At 37.4% G+C, this 19,355-nt stretch overlaps 2 protein-coding genes across 2 annotated transcripts in view; one reads left to right on the top strand and one right to left on the bottom strand.

Annotated features, from left to right (window-relative positions):
- Window positions 1-502: 502 nt before the first annotated feature.
- NDUFA5 (NADH:ubiquinone oxidoreductase subunit A5) lies at window positions 503-13,536 on the bottom strand. Its single transcript, XM_043966076.1, has 5 exons — window positions 13,379-13,536; window positions 12,501-12,545; window positions 4,681-4,797; window positions 2,123-2,188; window positions 503-1,333 (listed from the first exon to the last, which is right to left on the bottom strand). Exons 1-5 carry the CDS (start codon window positions 13,397-13,399, stop codon window positions 1,232-1,234), a joined length of 351 nt encoding a protein of 116 aa, XP_043822011.1. The 5' UTR covers window positions 13,400-13,536; the 3' UTR covers window positions 503-1,231.
- The window catches only part of ASB15 (ankyrin repeat and SOCS box containing 15), a 57,359-nt gene continuing 51,443 nt past the window's right edge, over window positions 13,440-19,355 (top strand). Inside the window, exons 1-2 of the mRNA XM_043966054.1 lie at window positions 13,440-13,568; window positions 15,301-15,346. Coding sequence (XP_043821989.1) covers window positions 15,331-15,346 — 16 coding nt within the window. The 5' untranslated portion in view covers window positions 13,440-13,568; window positions 15,301-15,330. The remainder of the gene's footprint in view (window positions 13,569-15,300; window positions 15,347-19,355) is intronic.

The following is a 19,355-nucleotide window of genomic DNA, read 5'->3' as shown; positions in this document are numbered from 1 at the left end:
AATTCTCAAGATTTCTTCCATTACAGCAATTCCACCTTTGATTCTGAGAGAACTAAGCTGTTGAGTAATTTATAGGTTAACGGGCAGGATATAATTTTCCTTAAATGGAGTTGCAGGAAATGAAGAGCTTCTCCAAATGTCTCTCACAGGAAGGAACCTTTCTTTTTTCTTTTCTTCACATACCAAATCGTCTTCTTTTACAATGAGTATAATTTAAGTTTTTAAAAGAAAGTAAGGTGGGGCAGCTAGGTGGCGCAGTGGATAGAGCACCAGCCCTGGAATCAGGAGTACCTGAGTTCAAATCCGGCCTCAGATACTTAACACTTACTAGCTGTGTGACCCTGGGTAAGTCACTTAACCCCAATTGCCTCACACACACACACACACAAAAAAGTAAGGTAAAAAGACGATAGGGTGAAGACAAAAAGAAAACAGGTATACTGGGGGGAGGGGTGCAGAATCATATGGAAAAATTTAGCCAAAAATAAAATTCTACAACGAATTCAGTAAACATTTCTGTTTAATATACATAAGACCAAATTGCATATATTAAATTTAGATTTTTTTCTTCATTAAATACACATACTCAAAGTCAAGCAGATCAATCTCAATTTGAAAATCTCTCCTATCACTTTCAGAATGTGGAAAAATGCATGAAATTAAATAAAAACAATTTCAATTAATAAGTGTTAGAATCTTGGCTAATCAGGTGCTTACCATGCAATAGTTCAGCATTTTTAAAGTGTTTAATTTAAAATATAAGCATGCCACCTTATTTAGTTCTTTCCCAGAAATTAACATCACTTAGCACAAACTTTAAAACTCAATGTTAAAAAAATACTAAAGGAAGTCTTCCTATCTAGATTACTAAACTTCAATTTTTGATTGTTTTTCATGCCTTAAATATTAGTCTCTGTTGCTTTCTTCATTCTTGGACTGAAGATTTGTTAAAAGAAAAAAAGTTTCTGATTAGATTTTTCAAATGATAGTGCAATCACTTTCTCTGAGGGAATTTCAAAATAATTTAGTTTATGAATAAATGCTTTTCAGATTAAAATGATCATAGTCCATCCCTATCATATATCAATTCTTCTCTAATTTATGTCCCTAAACACCTTGTTTCAGTTTTCTTGTTAATAAAATTTCAATAATTCAAAAAATATTTTAATAGTATTTAAACAGATGTTTAATGATTTTTTAAAAATCAGACATTATAGATATTTAACATTGATTATAATGGCCATTTCCACTGGTTGGCTGGTGGTTCTTCCACTAAAGGCTCCCAGGGTTTCCAAGTCAACATTTTTCTTGCCAGTGATAATTCATTTTCAGCCTAATTAATAAAATAAGAGGGAAGAAGGTGATATTTTGAATATATTATGCAATTTACCCTATTACCATTAATAGACTCTATTTCAATTGCTCCGATTACCACCTTTCAGACTAGTCAGAAAATGTTAAGACCCAGAAGCAGTTCAGATTGCAATAAGTCCAACCCCTTACCTGAAACATTTTCTAACATTATATAATGAACTACTAAACATCAAAACACTTCAGGCTAACTTCAACAAATAAAAAGAAAGCATCTTCTAAAATCTGTAATGTTTAAAGCATTCCTGAATTTTGTTAAAAGCAAAATTTTCCAAATAAGTCTTCTGTTTCAGAACTATTTTTTTATTCAGCTTACTGTATACAGTAATTCGGATATCTTATTTTTTCATCATTTTCCTCTAACAAAGAAACTCATTTGTAATGTATAAAATCTACACTGAAACCTTAATCAATTGGGATTCATAATTCCAGAATCTCCTTGGCCAACCCAGAAAATGCAAAGTGCCCCATTTATGTCTACAGCTACAAAAATGCAGCCAAGCTTTGAAGACTCCAGCAACATACATAAAGGTCAAAAAATGCTAGTTTCCCCTCAATGTTAAGATGAGCTAAAATGTTGAGTTGTAATAATATCTTTGTTTTTTCATCTGAAACATCAACATCGGATCTCACCTTTGAACCCAGAAATAGAAAAACCACCAATAACAGAAAACCCTTTCCCAACCACTAAGGCAAATAAATATTTGGTACTAAATATTTTAAGTATTCAAATTGTTTTGTTCATCTTTACCTGAAGAATCACCTCTTCTAGCTGGCCAGCCTGAAGCTTATCCTCTAGTTTCTGAAGATCTGTTTCCTATATTATCAGGTAAAAGGCAAAATATGTTTTTAAATGTTGAGACTCAATATGTGAATATCTACAGATCATAGATTTGAAAAATTTACATTTTAAACAATATTCATTACAATTATGCTACTTAAATCTTTCAAGGTCTGACCAAATAAGCTCTTCTAAGTATCTAATCAAATACCTACTGGAGTCCCCTAATCTCTCTACTTTTTCAATGAATTTTTCTCATAATTAAAATACCTGATGTTTTAAGAGTAAGTATTACATACTAACCCACATAAATGACAAAATTGAGAAATTCCATTTTCTATTTCTAAAATAAAGATTTTATGGACATCACTTGCCTATCATTAGACAAATTCATTCTTCTGTTGAAAAGACTGGCATAGTTCATAACCAGCTTTCCAGAGAGATGTCAAGACATATTCTAGCACAATACAATGTTAGAATAGGAAGTACAGTAGATTTTAAATCAGAGAATTTGGATTACCTGTGTAATCCTAAACAAGTGACCACTTCTCTAGGCTTCAGTTTCTGACTGTTAAAGGAGGAGCTAGACTAAATAACAACTAAAGTTTCTTTTATCTCTAAATCTTATGATTTTGTGACATCCTTGGAAGATCTTTAGTAGAATTTCCCAGAGACCTGTGCTTGGCTCTGTGCTATTAAATTACCTTTTGAGTAATGATTTGAACAAAGGCCTAGATTACATCCTTAGGAAATGTGCAGATGACAAAGCTGAGGATACCTAACACATGGATGGCAGTTAGGTCTCCAAAATGGTCATTAGGCAGAATTTTGGTCCAAATCAAGGAAAATGAGATTTAGCAGGGATAAATATTTTTACACTTTGGATTCTTAAAAAACTGTTAAAAATACAAGATAGGGAAGGTTTAGCAAAGATAAGAATTCTGAAAAAGATTTGTACATTTTAGTGAAATATAAACTCATATGAGTTATGTTTTATAAACAGATGGTAAGAACAAAGGAAGGAAAATGCAAATAGGTAAAGGGAGCCAGGGAAATCAGTAGTCAGAAGGAAAGTGTTCCAGGCATGGGGGACAGCTCAGGGCTGATAATAATAATAATAATAATAATAATAATAATAATAATAATTCACGGAACAGTCAGGAAGCCAGTGTCACTGAACCAAAGAGTATGTGCTGGAAATAAGGTGTAAGAAGACTAGAAAGGGAGGGGCAGCTAGGTGGCACAGTGGTTAAAGCACTGGCCCTGGATTCAGGAGTACCTGAGTTCAAATCCAATCTCAGACACTTGACACTTACTAGCTGTGTGACCCTGGGCAAGTCACTTAACCCCCATTGCCCCGCAAAAAAAAAAAAAAAAAGAAGACTAGAAAGGGAGAAGGGGGCTAGCTTATGAAGGACTTTGAATGTAAAAAAGAGCATTTTGTATTTGAACCTGGGGGCAACTGGGAGCCACTAGAGTGCACTAGGTTGGGGCATTCCAGGTGTGTGACATGATCAGACCTGCATTTTAGGAAAATCATTTTAGTGGCTAAATGGAGGATGGATTGGAGTGGCCAGAGACTTGAGGCAGACAGACCCACCATTGGGCTATTGCAAATATCCAGGTGTGAGGTGATGAGGACCTGTACCATTGTCAGAGAATAGAACAGGGCATATGCCAGAGATGTTGCAAAAGTGAAATTGACAGGCCTCGGCAACATCTTGTATATGGAGGGTGAGAGGTAGTGAGGAATCCAGGATAACTCCTGGGAGGATAGTGTTGCCCTCAACAGTAATAGGGAAGGTACATGGGGAGGAAAGTTTAGGCAGAATGATAATGAGTTCTGTTTTGAACATATTGAGTTTAAGATCTACTGGACAACCAGTTCGAGATTTCTGAAAAGCAACTGGAGATGTAAAACGGGAGCAGGATAAAGAATTCATGGGATGTTGCAAAGGGAATAAAAAAAAGATATAGATTAGAATAGGTGACTACTGAGGTCCATCTTCCATCTCTGAAATTCTGTGACTCATTTCTTAAAGGTTTTGTAGCTAAGAAATAGTAGCTAACTAAATTCCAATTCAATATCAAAATATTGGAAACCTTTGCATACATGGTATACATTAGGCAGCTTTAAAGTCAAACCTCTCAGACAAAAAAAAGATAACAATTCTTATCAAATTTTTATATCAACAACAAAAGTATTTCATGGTTTGCTATTAAAATATTTCCTATTTACATTCATCATATATCTTCTAGGTGTGTGTTCAAGGGAAAAACATAGAGGGAAGACAAACTGTACAATATAGAGAAAAAGGAAAATTTGAAAAGCAAAGAAAGGACAAGTAATAACATGCAGAAGCAGAAGATGATGAGCAAAGTGCTAGGGAGAATCCTAAGGAACAGATGAGTATAGGAATGAGAGAAAAAGTGACAATGGATGAGGAAGGAGAATAAGTATAATTTTTGCTCACAGACTACATTGGGCGCCACTTATTTGATGGAATAAAAACATGCTGGCTACTCACCTCTTTCACCATATTCAGTCTTTCATTTGTAATCTGTTCTGTGTACCTTCTATATGCCGCAGTTGAGGGCATAAATTCAAGAGCATCAAGAATCTTTGTATATAATAATTTTAGCCGCTGAAAAGACAGTTGCATAAATTTTGTAAGTTTAAAATGCTATTAAAAACTTTGGGCAATTCTTTTCCCCAATTGATGGGTATCCCCTCAATTTCTAGTTCTTTGCTACTACAAAGAAAGTTGCTGTAAGTACTTTAGAAAATAGAGGTTCTTTTCCTTTTTCTCTGATCACCTTGGGAAATAGACCTAATAGTGATATTGCTGGGTCAAGGGTATACACACTTTTATAATTCTCTGAGCATAATTCTAAATTGCTCTCCAAAATGGTTAGATAAGTTTACAGTTGCACCAATATTACATTAGAATCCTACTTTCGGGGAAGCTAGGTGGCACAGTGGATAGAGCACTGGCCCTAGAGTCAGGAGGACCTGAGTTCAAATCTGGCCTCAGACATTTAACACTTACTAGCTGTGTGACCCTGGGCAAGTCACTTAACCCCAATTGCCTCACCAAAAAAAAAAGAATCCTACTTTCTCCACATCCCCTCCAACATTTGTCATTTTCCCCTTCTATCATTTTAGCCAGTCTTATAGGTGTGAGATGATATCTCAAAGTTGTTTTAATTTCATATGACTATATATAGCTTTGATTTCTTCATCCAAAAACTGTCTGTTCATATCCTTTGACCATTTACCAATTGGGGAATGGCTCATATTCTTTTACATTTGACAAAGTCCTTTATATATGTGATACATGAGATCTCATATATATAAAATTTTTCTCTCTCAATTTTCTGATTTCCTTTTAATCTTGGCTATATTGTTTTATTTGTATAAAACCTTTTTAATTTAATCTAATCAAAATTATGCATTTTATATCTCAGTGCTATCTCTTGTTTATTCATAAGTTCTCCTATCCATCAGTCTGATAGGTGATATGTTCCATGTTCTTCTAATTTTCTTATATCTTCCTTTATATCTAGTTCATGTATCCATTTTTACCATTTATTGGTAAAAGGTGTATGATATTGCTCTGTACTCAATTTCTGCCAGACCACTTTCTAGTTTTTCCAACAATTTTTACCAGTGAATTCTTATCCCAAAAGCTTAAATCTTTGCATTTGTCAAACACAAGATTACTATAATCTACTACTGTGTATTATATGTCTACCGTGTTCCATTGTTCCATCTTTCTACCTTTCTATGTTTTAGCCAGTACCAGATAGGTTTGATAATTACTGCCTTATAATATAGTTTAAGATCCGATATAGCTAAACCTTTTTCCTTTATGTTTTTTCATCAGTTCTTTTGATAGTCTTGACTTTTTGTTCTTCCAAATGAATTCTATTTTTCTAGCTCAATAAAATAATTTTTAGGTAATTTAAATGGGATGAGATTGATATGTAGATTAGGTAGAATTTTCATTCTTATTATATTGGCTCTGCCCAATATTTCTCCAATTATTTAAATAGGACTTTGTTTGTTTAAAAAAAAGTGTTTTATAATTATGTTCATGTAGTTCCTGGGTTTTTCCTGGCAGTTATATTCCCAGGTATTTTAACTATCTACAGTTTAGTTATTTTAAATGGGATATCTCTTACTATCTCTTCTTGCAGAGTTTTGTTGGTGCTATACAGAAATACTGTTGATTTATATGGATTTATTTTATATCTTGCTACTTTGCTAAAATTATTGTTTCAACTAACTTTTTAATCTCTAGGATTTTCCAATATATCATCGTATTGTCTACAAAAAGATACAGTTTTATTACCTCATTGCCCATTCTGATTTCATTTTTTTTTCTTTTCTTATTGCTATTGCTAGCATTTCTACCTTCTCCCAATTACAAATAATGCTTGCTGATGGTTTTAGGTAGATGCTTCTTATCATTTTATAGGAATGAGTGTTGTATTTGTCAAAAGCTTTTTCTGCATCTATTGATATAATGTATGATTTTTGTTGGTTTTGTTATTGAGATAATTAGTTGTATTAATAATTTTCCTTATATTAAACCATCCTTGCATTCCTGGTATGAATCCCACTTGGTCGTAGGGTGGTTTCTTTTTAAGGAAAAAAGAAGGCACCTCTCTTGGGATCTTGGTTGATCTAGAGAAATACGAACATTAAAAGTGACTTTGGGGGGCAGCTAGGTGGCAGAGTGGATAAAGCACTGGCTCTGGATTCATGAGGACTTGAGTTCAAATCCGGCCTCAGACACTTGACACTTACTAGCTGTGTGACCCTGGGCAAGTCACTTAACCCCCATTCCCCCCCCCCAAAAAAAAGTGACTTTGGGGAGCTGGTATTCCTGAGATTTGGCAGAATTCTGATTTTCATTCAACTTGTCTTTCTAACCTAGCATTGCAGCTCTGATGAATGAAGAGGAAGAAAGAGGAACAGGCATCTATTTTTAGCAAATTATATAATTTAAACTTATTGGGTATAAATTTATTTTTACTGAATTTTGTGGTCCACAAATGTTTTATTGTAAACCAATCCTGAGCCTGAAATACTAAACTTTCCTGAACTAGACCTGCTTGAGAACACATTCTCTCATACCCTAAAATCTCTATGTTTTTAAACAGCTTTCAGAAAATGAGTTATCCCTATCATTTCCCAAGAATAACATATGCCTTTGATGCCATCCCTTCCTGTCTCCAATACTTTTCTCTTTCTTACGAATCTTCAATTTCATTCACACATCTCCTGTAAAAAAAAATATTAATAGCTATATGTAATCTGAAAAAATATAACTGGACTTATGAAAAATTATAAATTTAGAAAAATTATAATTGGGTCATAAGTCCCATCTGGGTCACCATTCAAATCTAAGAATATTTTAAACTAACTAGGGCTAATTTGGGGGGGCCTAATCTGACTGGAGGACTAATCTGTGGCCTCTTGACTCACTGGCTGACTGCTATTAACTTAATCTGGGCCGTTTATAAAGATCCACCACACTGCTCCACTCCCAAAACTGATAAGCAAAAGATTAAGAAGCCTCTTCCATTTTAACAGCAGAGGGTTTATTTATGAGATCCAATGTAAAATTAAGAATACAGGGAAATAAAGCGTACAACCTGACTGCATTTCAGCACTTCTTTCCACCTTCTGCGCCTGGAACTTTTTTAGCCTCCTCCTGCATACCAAGGGACCTTCTTCTAGCATTCCCCTCACTGAAAAGCTCCCTAGCTCCGTATCAGCCTCTGTCCCTTCTTGCTCTTAGCTTTTTCTCCTATCCCCATCTCTTAGTGCTCCAGCCTTTCTGTTCTCTTAATCTTTGCTTTCTCCAACCTGTACCCTGTGCTGACCGCTTCTGTGTTCTCCGCCGCCCCCCAGTTTCTCTAACCTCCTCTCTTTATGTAGCCTCAGTCTCCTTAGTGTCCTTGTAGCCCCTTTCTGTCCATTCCTCTCCAACCTCTTAACCTTCCAGCCTCTCCCTTCCTCCTAGTCCTTCAGCATTCTCCCTTTATATATGTTCCTTCTCACCCCTCAAATCTCGGGCTCCCTGCACCCACACACACACCAAGCTAATCCGCCAGCCTCACTAGGGCTGCGGCTGGGGAGGACACTGGAGGGCCCCCTGCTTTGTGCCCAGGGACCTCTGCATGGGGTACACCAGAGACTGGCTTGGACGAGCCCAGAGCTGGGGTTTTTCCCCACAGCTGACCTGGAGTCTCAGCCCACAGGGCTTTTTGGCTCAGTGGAAGTAGAGGGGGAGGGACACCAGCCCCTCCCACACAGAGAAGAAAAACCTGAGGGCCTAAGGCTTTCTAATCTCAGCCCAAAGGTAGGGTCCCCAAATCAAAATAAATTTCCACACCCCAAGCATGTTATTTTCCTAATCTTAAAAAAAAAAGCTTTCTTTATTCTATCCATCTCTTTGCCATTCATAGGCAAACTTCTCCAAAAAGTTGCCTATGATACCTACACAATCTGCTTCCATATTACTGTACTGAAGCTGCTTTCAAAAGATCATCAATGATGCCCTACTTTTCCAAATCAAAGGCCTTTCTCCAATTCTTATCCTTTTCAGCTTCTGCAGCTTTTGACCCTCCATCAAATATTTTTTCTTGAATTCAGAAAAACTATACTCCACTGGATTTTGCATTTCACTAATCATTTCCCGGTCTTTATTAGCTCCTCCTTCCTAAACTCTTAAGACTAGTTTTCCAAAGGTTCTAATCTTGGCCTTCTCTTCTTTCATGCTTCAATCAACATTGCTTCAAAAAACATTTCTGCTTTCTCTTTTCAACCAACAATAAGTACAAGATTCCAGTATTAGGAGATGAACTAAATTCAGGGGATACAAAGACAAAAGTGAAACAATGTCTGTACTCAAAGAGCTAACGTCATAACAAGTTGACAACATGTACAGATACAAGAATATGAAGAATGAATATATGTATACATATATATATTCACATATACATATATTCATTATACACAAACATACATATATACACACACACATATAATGAACACAAGGCAATTTGGGGAAAGAAGGTACCAGTAGCTCAGAGGATCAAGATATTCTCTACCTTGGAAAGCTCATTAATTCCCTAGGTTTCAATGGTCATCTCTACACTGCCTTAAGAAGTGGCATGGCAACCATGGTGGACTGCTGAACTTGGTGTCAGGACTAGCTGGGTTCTAATATTTATTAGCTGTGTGACAAGTCACTTAAGCTCCCTGATAATGTTATCTGTAGTACCATCTTTCAGAGTCATTGTGGGGGCTCAAATAAGAACGGTATATAAAATGAATTGCAAGCTTTAAAGCATGTCAGGTGGTATTATCACAAATGACTCCCAAATTTATATCTCTACCTTTGCTCTTTTTGAACCTTCAGCCCTATTAAAACATCTCCCTCAGATGTCTCACCAGCATCTCAACGTGTCTAAAGTTACTTTCCCACCCCTTCCCCCTTCTAACTCCCTATTTCTGTTAGAGAGGTCACCAGTTATTTATGTTTTAAATCTTAAAGATATCTGATTCTTCCTTTTTTCCAACATCCAAACAGTTAAGAATGGATTGAGATGGGATCCTAATTACTCTTTCCAACTCCATTTTCCCTATTCTAATCCAATGATTGCCAAATTAGCTTCCATTAGGTATAAACCTGATAATATCACTTTTTTGCTTAAAACCTCTCAATGCTATCTATTATCTACCAATTAATATCCAAAATCCTTAGCCTGTCATTTAAGGGACTTTATTATCTGGTGCCACTCTACTTTCTGGTCTCATGTCACATAATTCCTTTCCATGCGTCCAGCCAAACTGAACTACTTCCCAGTCCTTAAACACATCCCATTAAATCCCATACTTGTGACTTTGTTCATGTTATTTCTAACATCTGAAATATCCTAACTCCATCCCTTTTCATTTAATCTCTGTCTTTTGAAATCCAATTTTTTAAGGTGCAACTAAAATTTCATCCAGAGGAAGGGTTCTCTCATCCTCCCTAGTCAATAATATTCTTTCTTCTTTTAGACTTTGAATAGCACTTGGCTTGTACCAACATTCATGAATGTTTATGTCATTTTTTAAAGCACTGTTGTTTGTGCATGTGTCTTATACCACTACTTGCTTGTGAGCTCCATTAAGCTAGAGCTAAATCTTAGTATTAACATAGTTTTCCCTACTGCTTTCCAGGGCAGCTAGGTGGTACAGTGTATAGAGTACCTAGCCTGAAGGCAAGAAGACACATCTCCCTGGTTCAAATCTGACCTCAGATATTTATTAGCTGTGTGACCCTGGGCAAGTCGCTTAACCCTATTTGCCTCAGTTTCTTCATCTACAAAATGAGCTAGAGAAGGAAATGGCAACCGTTCCGATAGTTTTGCCAACAAAAACCCAAATAAGGTCACGAAGAGTTAGAAATGACTGAAATAATTAAACAACAACAAAAAGTTCTTTCCAGTGCTCAAAGGGTACAGAAGTATCATGGCCTAGTAAACAGAATTCTAGAGTTGGAGTAAAAGAATTTGAGTTGACATTCTGTCTCTCACATACTTTTCTTTCTTTTTCTTTTCTTTTTTTTGTGGGGCAATGGGGGTTAAGTGACTTGCCCAAGGTCATACAGCTGAGTGACACTTACTAAGTGTCAAGTGTCTGAGGCTGGATTTGAACTTAGGTCCTCCTGAATCTAGGGCCAGTGCTTTATGTACTGCACCACCTAGCTGCCCCTCTCACGTACTTTTTTTTTTTAATGTATGAGGTATTTTATTTTTTCCATTACATGTAAAGATAGTTCTCAACTTTTGTTTATACATGCTTTACAATTTCAGATTTTTCTCCCTCCCACCCCTCCCTCCCCCCTCCCCTAGACAGCAGGTAATCTGATATAGGTTATATCTATATATCTCTATACATATACATATAGATATATATATACACACACACACACACATATATATATATATATATATATACACATAATAACATTAATCCTATTTCTGCATTAATCCTGTTACAAGAGAAAGAATCAGAGCAGTGATGCAAAACCTCAAAATAGAAAAAAAAACAACAGCACCCAAAACAAAAGAAATAATATGGTTCAATCAGCATCTATACTCCACAGTTCTTTCTTTCTTTTTTTTTCTTGGATTTGGAGATCCTCTTCTATCATGAGTTCCCTGGAACTCTTCTGTTCCATTGCATTGGTGAGAAGAATATAGTCCATCACAGTAGGTCAACACTCAATGTTGATGATACTGTGTACAATGTTCTTCTGGTTCTGCTCATCTCACTCATCATCAGCTCACGTAAGACCCTCCAGGTTTCTCTGAACTCTTCCTGCTCATCATTTCTTACAGCACAATAGTATTCCATTGTATTCATATACCACAACTTGTCCAGCCATTCCCCAATTGATGGGCACCCCCTCAACTTCCAATTCCTTGCTACCACGTAAAGAGCAGCTATAAATATTTTTGTACATGTGGGTCCCTTTCCCCCTTCCATGATTTCTTTGGGCAAAAGACCTAAAAGTGAGATTGCTGGGTCAAAGGGTATGCACAGCTTTATCGCCCTTTGGGCACCCTCTCACGTACTTTTAAGCAATAGCAAGTTATAATCTCTGAAAATCTGTTTCTTCATCTATAAAAAGGATGACATTTGTACTACCAATGGGGCTACTGTGAGGAATGTACTTTGAAAAACCTTAAAATATTATATGATACAAAGTGTTTAATAAGTATTTGCTGAATTATTAGACAATAAGCAATTTGTTGGAGTTGAATAAAAATACTTCAAGCCCACTTTAAAAAAACAAATGCTTATCTTCTATGGTATAAATTGTTTTAAAAATTTTTTTATTATCTTTAGTAACAAATATAGGAACCAGTATAGTAAACCTCCTTCAACAGACTAACTGTCTAATAAATTTAGAAGTACTTTCACCCCAAAAATACTGGGAGGTAAGTAATAGAAGATGTGAAAATAAAGAATCAGAGAGGTTAATCAACTCCCCCAAAGTCAACCCATTTAGGAAGACCCAAATCCAAAATTTGAACCCAAGTCTCATGATTCCATCACTCTAAATGCTTAAAGTCATTCAATGCTTCAGCAGCAAGTGTATGTGTGAATTAGGATCGCTTGAACTCTGGAGGTGTCCGAGTGTCCCTGCCCAAGGGCTGGCACGGGCAACTACAATTAGTGTCCTACAGTGACTGCAGCAGGGTTGCTCATACATGCAATGCCACAGAAATCTATTTCTACTTGAAGGCGGGAAAATACATAAAGAAAACTGGCACGTACCTCCCGTGGGGTCTCACATACCGCCAGTCCAACGAGACCTGTGGTCTACAAAAATAAAACACTGGTCATTCTCGAGTTAATCTGGCTGCCCTGGCCTCCTATGAGGTGATGGGGAAGGAGAGGGGAAAGAGGAGGGAGAGGGGAGAAGGAAGGAGAAAGGTGAGGAAGGGGGAAAAGGATAGAAGGAGAGTGAGATGGAGAGAAGGGAAGGGGGAGTGGAAAGGAAGGAGAAAGGAAGAGGAAGGAGAAAGGGAAGGGAGGAAATAGATGGGGAGTAAAAGAGGGGAGTGGGGAAGAGCAGGTAGGAGAGGACGGGGAGTGGAAGGGAAGAAGGAAGGAAGGAGAAAGGGAAGGGGGAGAGGAGTAAAGGGAAGGGAAGGAGAGGGGAAATGGATGGAGTAAAAGAGGGAGGGGAGTGAGGAAGAGCAGGTAGGAGAGAGAAAGGGGGAGTGGAAAAGAAGGAGGGAGGAAGGAGAAAGGGAAGGGGAGAGGAGGAAAGGGAAGGACAAGAGAGGAAGGAAGGGAGAGGGAAGGGAGAAAGGGAGGGGGAGGAATGGATGGGGAGTAAAAGGGGAGTAGGGAAGAGTAGGTAGGAGAGAGGAAGGGGGAGTGGAAAAGCAAAAACTACGGGAGGGGAGACGGGGGGGGGGGTTGGGGGGAGGGGGCAACCAGCACCACCTAAGATCAAGTCCTCTGCAGGAGGCTGCCGGACCTCCGCGAGCCCCTGGCCAAGCCTGCCCCGGCTCTGAGAGTGTGGAGACTCGGTCTCCTCTCAGATGCTGCACGGAAGCAGCCCACGACCCACCCTAGCCCTGCAGTCTCGGCCACCCGGGGGTCATCCGCCCTATAACCGTCTGACCTCCAAAGGGCTCCCTCACCTTCTTCAGCACTCCGGCCATGACAGCAAACCAGCAGGCGTCGCCGCGCAGCACTCTGGGAGGAAGCTGCTCTCAGACCAGTTGAATCCACTACCGAGAATCTAGAGCCTACGGTCGCCCGTAGCAACCGAGCTTCCTCGAGGCCGGAGTGGATGGACCAAGAGGAGGCACCCTCCCTCTTCCGTAAAAGGTTTGGGGGGGGGGGGCTTGGGTTGAAGCTGTACGCACGCGCTCTGATTGCTAGGGCACCTAGTCTAGAGAGAATTGCATGCGTACAAGGATCATGAGGTGACGCCGAGTTTACAGAGAAGGCTAGATGCGCATGTGTGTGAATGCTCCAAGACTCCTTAGCTTTGCTATGGTTTTGTTACTGTGCCCTTGACCTGCCTGGGACTTCCCGTTGGTAAATTCTGTACCTTTTACAGAAATTAAAAAGAACCCAGCAGGCAGCAAGATAGGCAGCCGGTATTTCCTCGGCAGCCTCCTGCAGAGGACTTGATCTTAGGTGGTGCTGGTTTCCCCCCCTTCCTCCCCCGTCGTTTTTGCCTTTCCACTCCCCCTTCCTCACCGGTTAGCCGTACGAATTCAAACTGGTTTGCAAACTCAATAATAATCCAGACACTGGAAAAAAAAAAGGCCTAGTTTTTACTTTAGACTTCTTGTGTGACCTTGGGCGCCTCTCTGGGCTCAGTTTCCCTAATTGTAAAACGAGATTGGACTAGCTGACCTTCAATTCTAAATCCTAAAGCGGGAGCAAGCTAGGTGGTGCAGGATTCAGGAAAATCCGAGTTCAAATCCCGGCCTCCAACCCTTACTTAGCTGTGTGATGCAGGGCACATCACATAATCCCTGTTTGCCTCAATTCCTCATCTGCAAAATGCAGACGCAGTGGAGAAGGAAATGCCAAACCATTCCAGTATCTTTGCCAAGAAACACAGACACGAATGAACAACCTAGTAGATACCTTGAATTCTGAAAAATTTGCGTTGTTTTGGTAGTAATGCTATTGTATAAACCCTTGAAGCAAGACGGGAGGGTAGGGCATGAAAATTGATACATTAACATGTTATCTCATTTCAAGCAGTGAACTATGACATACCGTTCCCTCATCACTGCCACTGAAATTATATACTCCAGGGGGTTGCTAGGTAGCGCAGTGGATAAAGCACATACCCTGGATTCAGGAGGACCTGAGTTCAAATCCAACCTCAGACACTTGACACTTACTAGCTGTGTGACCCTGGGCAAGTCACTTAACCCTCACTGTCCTGGGGAAAAAAAAGGAATTATATACTCCCCATTTTTTTTTCTCCAAATCCAGAAAAAAAAAAAAAAACAACCTGTGGAATATGGATGCTGATTGAATCATACTATTTCTTTTGGTTTTGGTGCTGTTGTTTTTCTTTTTTTGTGGTCTTTCCTTATAACTAATGAAGAAATATGTTTAATGTTATTGTACATATATAACCTATATCATACTACCTGCTGTCTTGGGGAGGGGGAGAAAAATTTGAAATTTGAAATCTTATAAATCTTATAAAAACAAATATTGAAAACTATCTCTACATGTAACTGGAAATAATAAAATACTTTTATTTAAAAAATTTTTTAAAAAATGACTTTGCTTTGAGCTAATTGTGTCAGTTGACTGTTTATTAAAGATGAACACATTGATGGTTGCTAATAAGCCAGAGGTGTAGAAATACAGAATCTCTTACACCTGGGGTAGACATCCCTTTGGGGATCCAACCTATAAATATGAGCTGGGGAGATACCCCTCAAGGGGGCACTAAAGTACTAACAATGACCATTGTATTTGACTAGGGTTTTCTTACTACTCTGTAGTGTATTAACATTGTTGGAATCATTGTATACATTGTTCTTTTGATTATACTTTCTTGACTCTCCATCACTTCATACAGATCTTAACATGTGACTCTGAATTCTTCTTCATGCCATTCTTTATGGGTAAGTGATATTTCATTACATTTAAATAACATAATTTATTTAATTCTTCTGAAGTTGTTGGCCCCATATTTTGTTTCCAGCCTTTTATCACAAATAAATCTGGCTATTTCTTGACATCCTCATTTTGCTATCGATCATCTGACTGGAATAGAGTCCTAGTAATAGACTCAACTGGGCCAAAATGTATGCACAATTTTGTAAATTTTTTTTGCATAATTCCAATTTTTTTTTCCAGAAAAGTCTATTCAAATCATAGTTCTACCAGCAGGTTGTGGATTAATATTCCTGCCTTCCTACAGTATCTCACACAATGTTTCCCCACCTTTTGGCATCTTTGTTTGCTCAGTTAGGTCGCTTTTATTTTCATTTCTTTGATTATCAATGGCTTTGAACATTTTCAGTTAGTTATGATAGTTTTTCTTCTTTTAAAAACCAGATTTTTACTTCCTTTGATAGCTTATCTATTGGGAAGTAACTGAATCTTGTGCAATGGAAAAGGTCACTGGATTTGGAGTCTGAGTACCTGGGTTTGAATTCTACCTGTTTCACTTACTTTTGTTTGACATTGGGCAAGTCAGTTTCCTTAGCTAAAAAATGAGCCAATTGGTCTACATGGCCTATATGGTCCTTTCCAACTCTAGATCTTTGGTCTTTTGCTTTGAGTAAATTTCCTATACATTATGGACATCATACTTTTATTACAGTTATTTATTGTAAACATTTATCTTCATCTTATCTGGAAAACATTCAGTGTTTTCCTTTTACAAATAATATTAGCTTTTGATTTTATTTTTAAAATTTTATTCTGAACTAAAGAAGTAAAGTAATCATTTCCATAACATAGTAGAATAGTGGGAGATGATTACTGTTTAGTGTTTTGGATACTGTGTATTTAGTGATGTAATATGTGATTTTAATGTTTATTATTAATATGATTTACAATGTTTATGGTTTTCTTAATATTGAATTATCTTTGCATTCCTAGTATCTATACAACTTGACCATATGAATATTTTTTTTGGGGGGGGGGTGAGGCAATGGGGGTTAAGTGACTTGCCCAGGGTCACATAGCTAGTGTGTGTCAAGTGTCTGAGGCCGGATTTGAACTCAGGTACTCCTGAATCCAGGGCTGGTGCTTTATCCACTGTGCCATCTAGCTGCCCCTATGAATAATTTTTAATATGTTGTTTTAACTTCTTTGGCAGAAAAATTTTTGCTTCGATATTCATTAATTATATTAATCTGATATGTTACCTGTAGATTCTATAATTCTTTGCAGTATCAAGAGAAATGGAGGAAGGCTTCTAGCACATTGGGTTGTTTCCCCCCATAGGGCATAGACATGAATGGCACAGAGTGTACAAGAATGGATGAGTTGATGGGGCAGCAGGTAGCGCAGTGGATAAAGCACTGGCCCTTGCCCTGGATTCAGAAGTACCTGAGTTCAAATCCGGCCTCAGACACTTGACACACACTAGCTATGTGACCCTGGGCAAGTCACTTAACCCCCATTGCCCCGCAAAAAAAAAAAAAGAAAGAAAGAATGGATGAGTTGCAATCAGTATCATTGGAGGAAATACTCATGTTGATGACATTTGTTCCATTGGAGTACCAGAGTAGATCTGTAGTTTTCTTTGCTGTATCTCTCCATGGTTTGGGTAATGGTTCCATATTTGTCTCATAGAAGGAATTTGGCAAGGTGTCTTCTTCCTTTATTTTGTAAACAGTTTAAGTAGCATGAGTTATTTGTCTTAATTGGCAAAGATGACAAAAGGGTAGGAATAGTCACCCTCCCAAAACCTTCCCTCTTCTCAACTTCTCTATTACTATTCCAGGGGACCACATTCTTCCCATAACATCCAGGTTCACAACCTTGGTATCCTCCTTAACTCCCCTCTCATTCACCCCATGTTACACATCAGTTGCCAGATCTTTTAATTTATTTCAGAAATGTCAAATACACAGCTCATGGACCACATATAGCCCATGATACTCCCATATGCAGCCTGAACCAGACTAAAACATAGTTCCTATTTTATTTTACTGTGTTGATGTATGTATTTAAATATGTATGTGTATGAATGAGGGAGGAATGGGAGGGAGCAAGATAATTTGGAACTCAAAATTTAAAAAGAAAAATGCTTAAAAATAAATAATAATTTAAAATATTTTTTAAAAAAAGAAAAGAAAAGAAATTGCACGTTTTGAAAAAAGTTTTAGCTGTGACAGGACTGGGTCATAGTTTCTTGAAACCTTACCTGGACATTATATAAGGAACTGATATTAATACAGTTAAAGTATGCATAGCTGACAACTAAACTCAAGTTAGTGATTATGGGCAGAGAATGCCTAAATATATAAATATACACACATGTATACATACATACATATTATATATACATGTACATACACATACATATATATTTATTTGTTTTTTTTATCCATCCATCCATTTATTTATTTATTCATTCACTGATTTATCTATTTATTCATTTTCTTATTTGTATATTTGCTGCTTGAGAGCAGAAACTGTTTTTGTTTTGTTTTGTATCCCTATTAGGTAGCACAGTACCTGACACAAAACCAGTACTTAAATACCTATTGATTGACTGATAGATATCTAACTCTTCTTCATCCAAAAAGAATGAAAAGGAGAACAGGGACTGCTGTCCTTGTTCAAGACGACCTGCAGAGAATGTGCCATATGCTAACAGATGGTGAGGAGGTGTTTGTTAGTTACAATAATAAAAAGAAAATAATAGGTTTCAGCCTGTATTCACCAGCAATGAGGAAGTCTTTTTATCATAATATAGGGACTGCTTAATCTCTCAAATATCTAACACCCAGTTTTACTCCTGTGATGATAATTTGTGTTTATATAGTGATTAAGGTTATAAAGTGGTGTTCATATATATAGTTTACATTTATTGTACTGATTGAATATATGGGAGACTGCAGATAAGTAATTTTAGCGTTATAACATCAAAATAAAAGTGGTTCAGTGAGAGAAAAGTGGGAGTTTTTTAGCCATAATTTGAGAAAACAAATTAATTTACATGAGAGAAATATGATCAAAGGATTATTGATTTGGAGCTACCCCCATTTTACAGATGAGACAATTGAGGCTGTGATGTTTAAAATCTAATGTGGGTCCTAACCTGCCCCCCCCCCACCCGCCAGTTTTGGTTTGTGAACTCCCTAGAACTTAGCATCTATCCTGATTTGGCTACTTTGAGCCTAAGGACTATGATGTAGCACTTGATGCTTTTCTAGATCTGTTGCTTAAAGCATTGACAGGAAAGGTCATAGGGCCATAGAGCTAGAGATGGAAGGGATCTTAATAGGTCATCAAATCCAACACTTTCATTTTACATATGAGGAAACTAAAGTACAGAGGAGTTAGGTTAAGTGACTTGCTCAAGGTCATACAGGTAACAAGTTGAATTCACCTCCCATGGCTCAGTTTTATCATTCCTTCTAATTCACCTTGCTGATGACTTATCTGGGACTGTGAGCAGAAAGAAGTTATTCTTTTTTGTTGAATCAGAAATATTCTCTTTTTTTCCTCTAATACCATGACTTTAAACACCTGAAGGGTTGTTGTAGAAGCCTCTGGGGGGATTATCTAAAAGATTTAGAAGAATTTCTTCTCTCTGGTTTTATCTCAAATGCTCTTTTCTCCTTTAGACCTTAGATACCAGCTATTTTGTTCTTTTATCAAAGAGATTTTGCATGAAGTTACATTCTCCTCTAGTAGCAGAGTCTTAAAGATCTTGAATGAATTCATTAGCCTGATTTAAATTATTAATTATTCAGGAAATTTTACCTCAAGGTATGTCCTCCTTTTTTACTTCAAAAAGGCTTTCTTACTTTCTTTTGTCTCTTTGCCCAGAATATCTGTTATAATCTTTTATCTAAGAGATTTCCCAGGAGGTTCTTTCTTCTTTAGGATAGAAGTTTATGTCTGTCTTAAAGAGAATTTTATATACTTATACACATGCATGCATGC

Source organism: Dromiciops gliroides, chromosome 5 (genome assembly GCF_019393635.1).
Source record: "Dromiciops gliroides isolate mDroGli1 chromosome 5, mDroGli1.pri, whole genome shotgun sequence".
In the NCBI taxonomy this organism is placed as follows: domain Eukaryota; kingdom Metazoa; phylum Chordata; class Mammalia; order Microbiotheria; family Microbiotheriidae; genus Dromiciops; species Dromiciops gliroides.
The sequence above is the reverse complement of the archived record's forward strand: the minus strand, read 5'-3'. Positions and strand labels throughout refer to the sequence as shown.

Excerpts from the sequence above, each read along its gene's own strand:
- NDUFA5 (XM_043966076.1), bottom strand. The coding sequence starts at position 13,399 with ATGGCCGGAGTGCTGAAGAAG. Across the intron at positions 12,546-13,378 it reads TGGCCGGAGTGCTGAAGAAG|ACCACAGGTCTCGTTGGACT; the intron begins GTGAGGGAGCCC and ends TTATTTTTGTAG. Across the intron at positions 2,189-4,680 it reads GACTGAATATGGTGAAAGAG|GAAACAGATCTTCAGAAACT; the intron begins GTGAGTAGCCAG and ends CTGATAATATAG.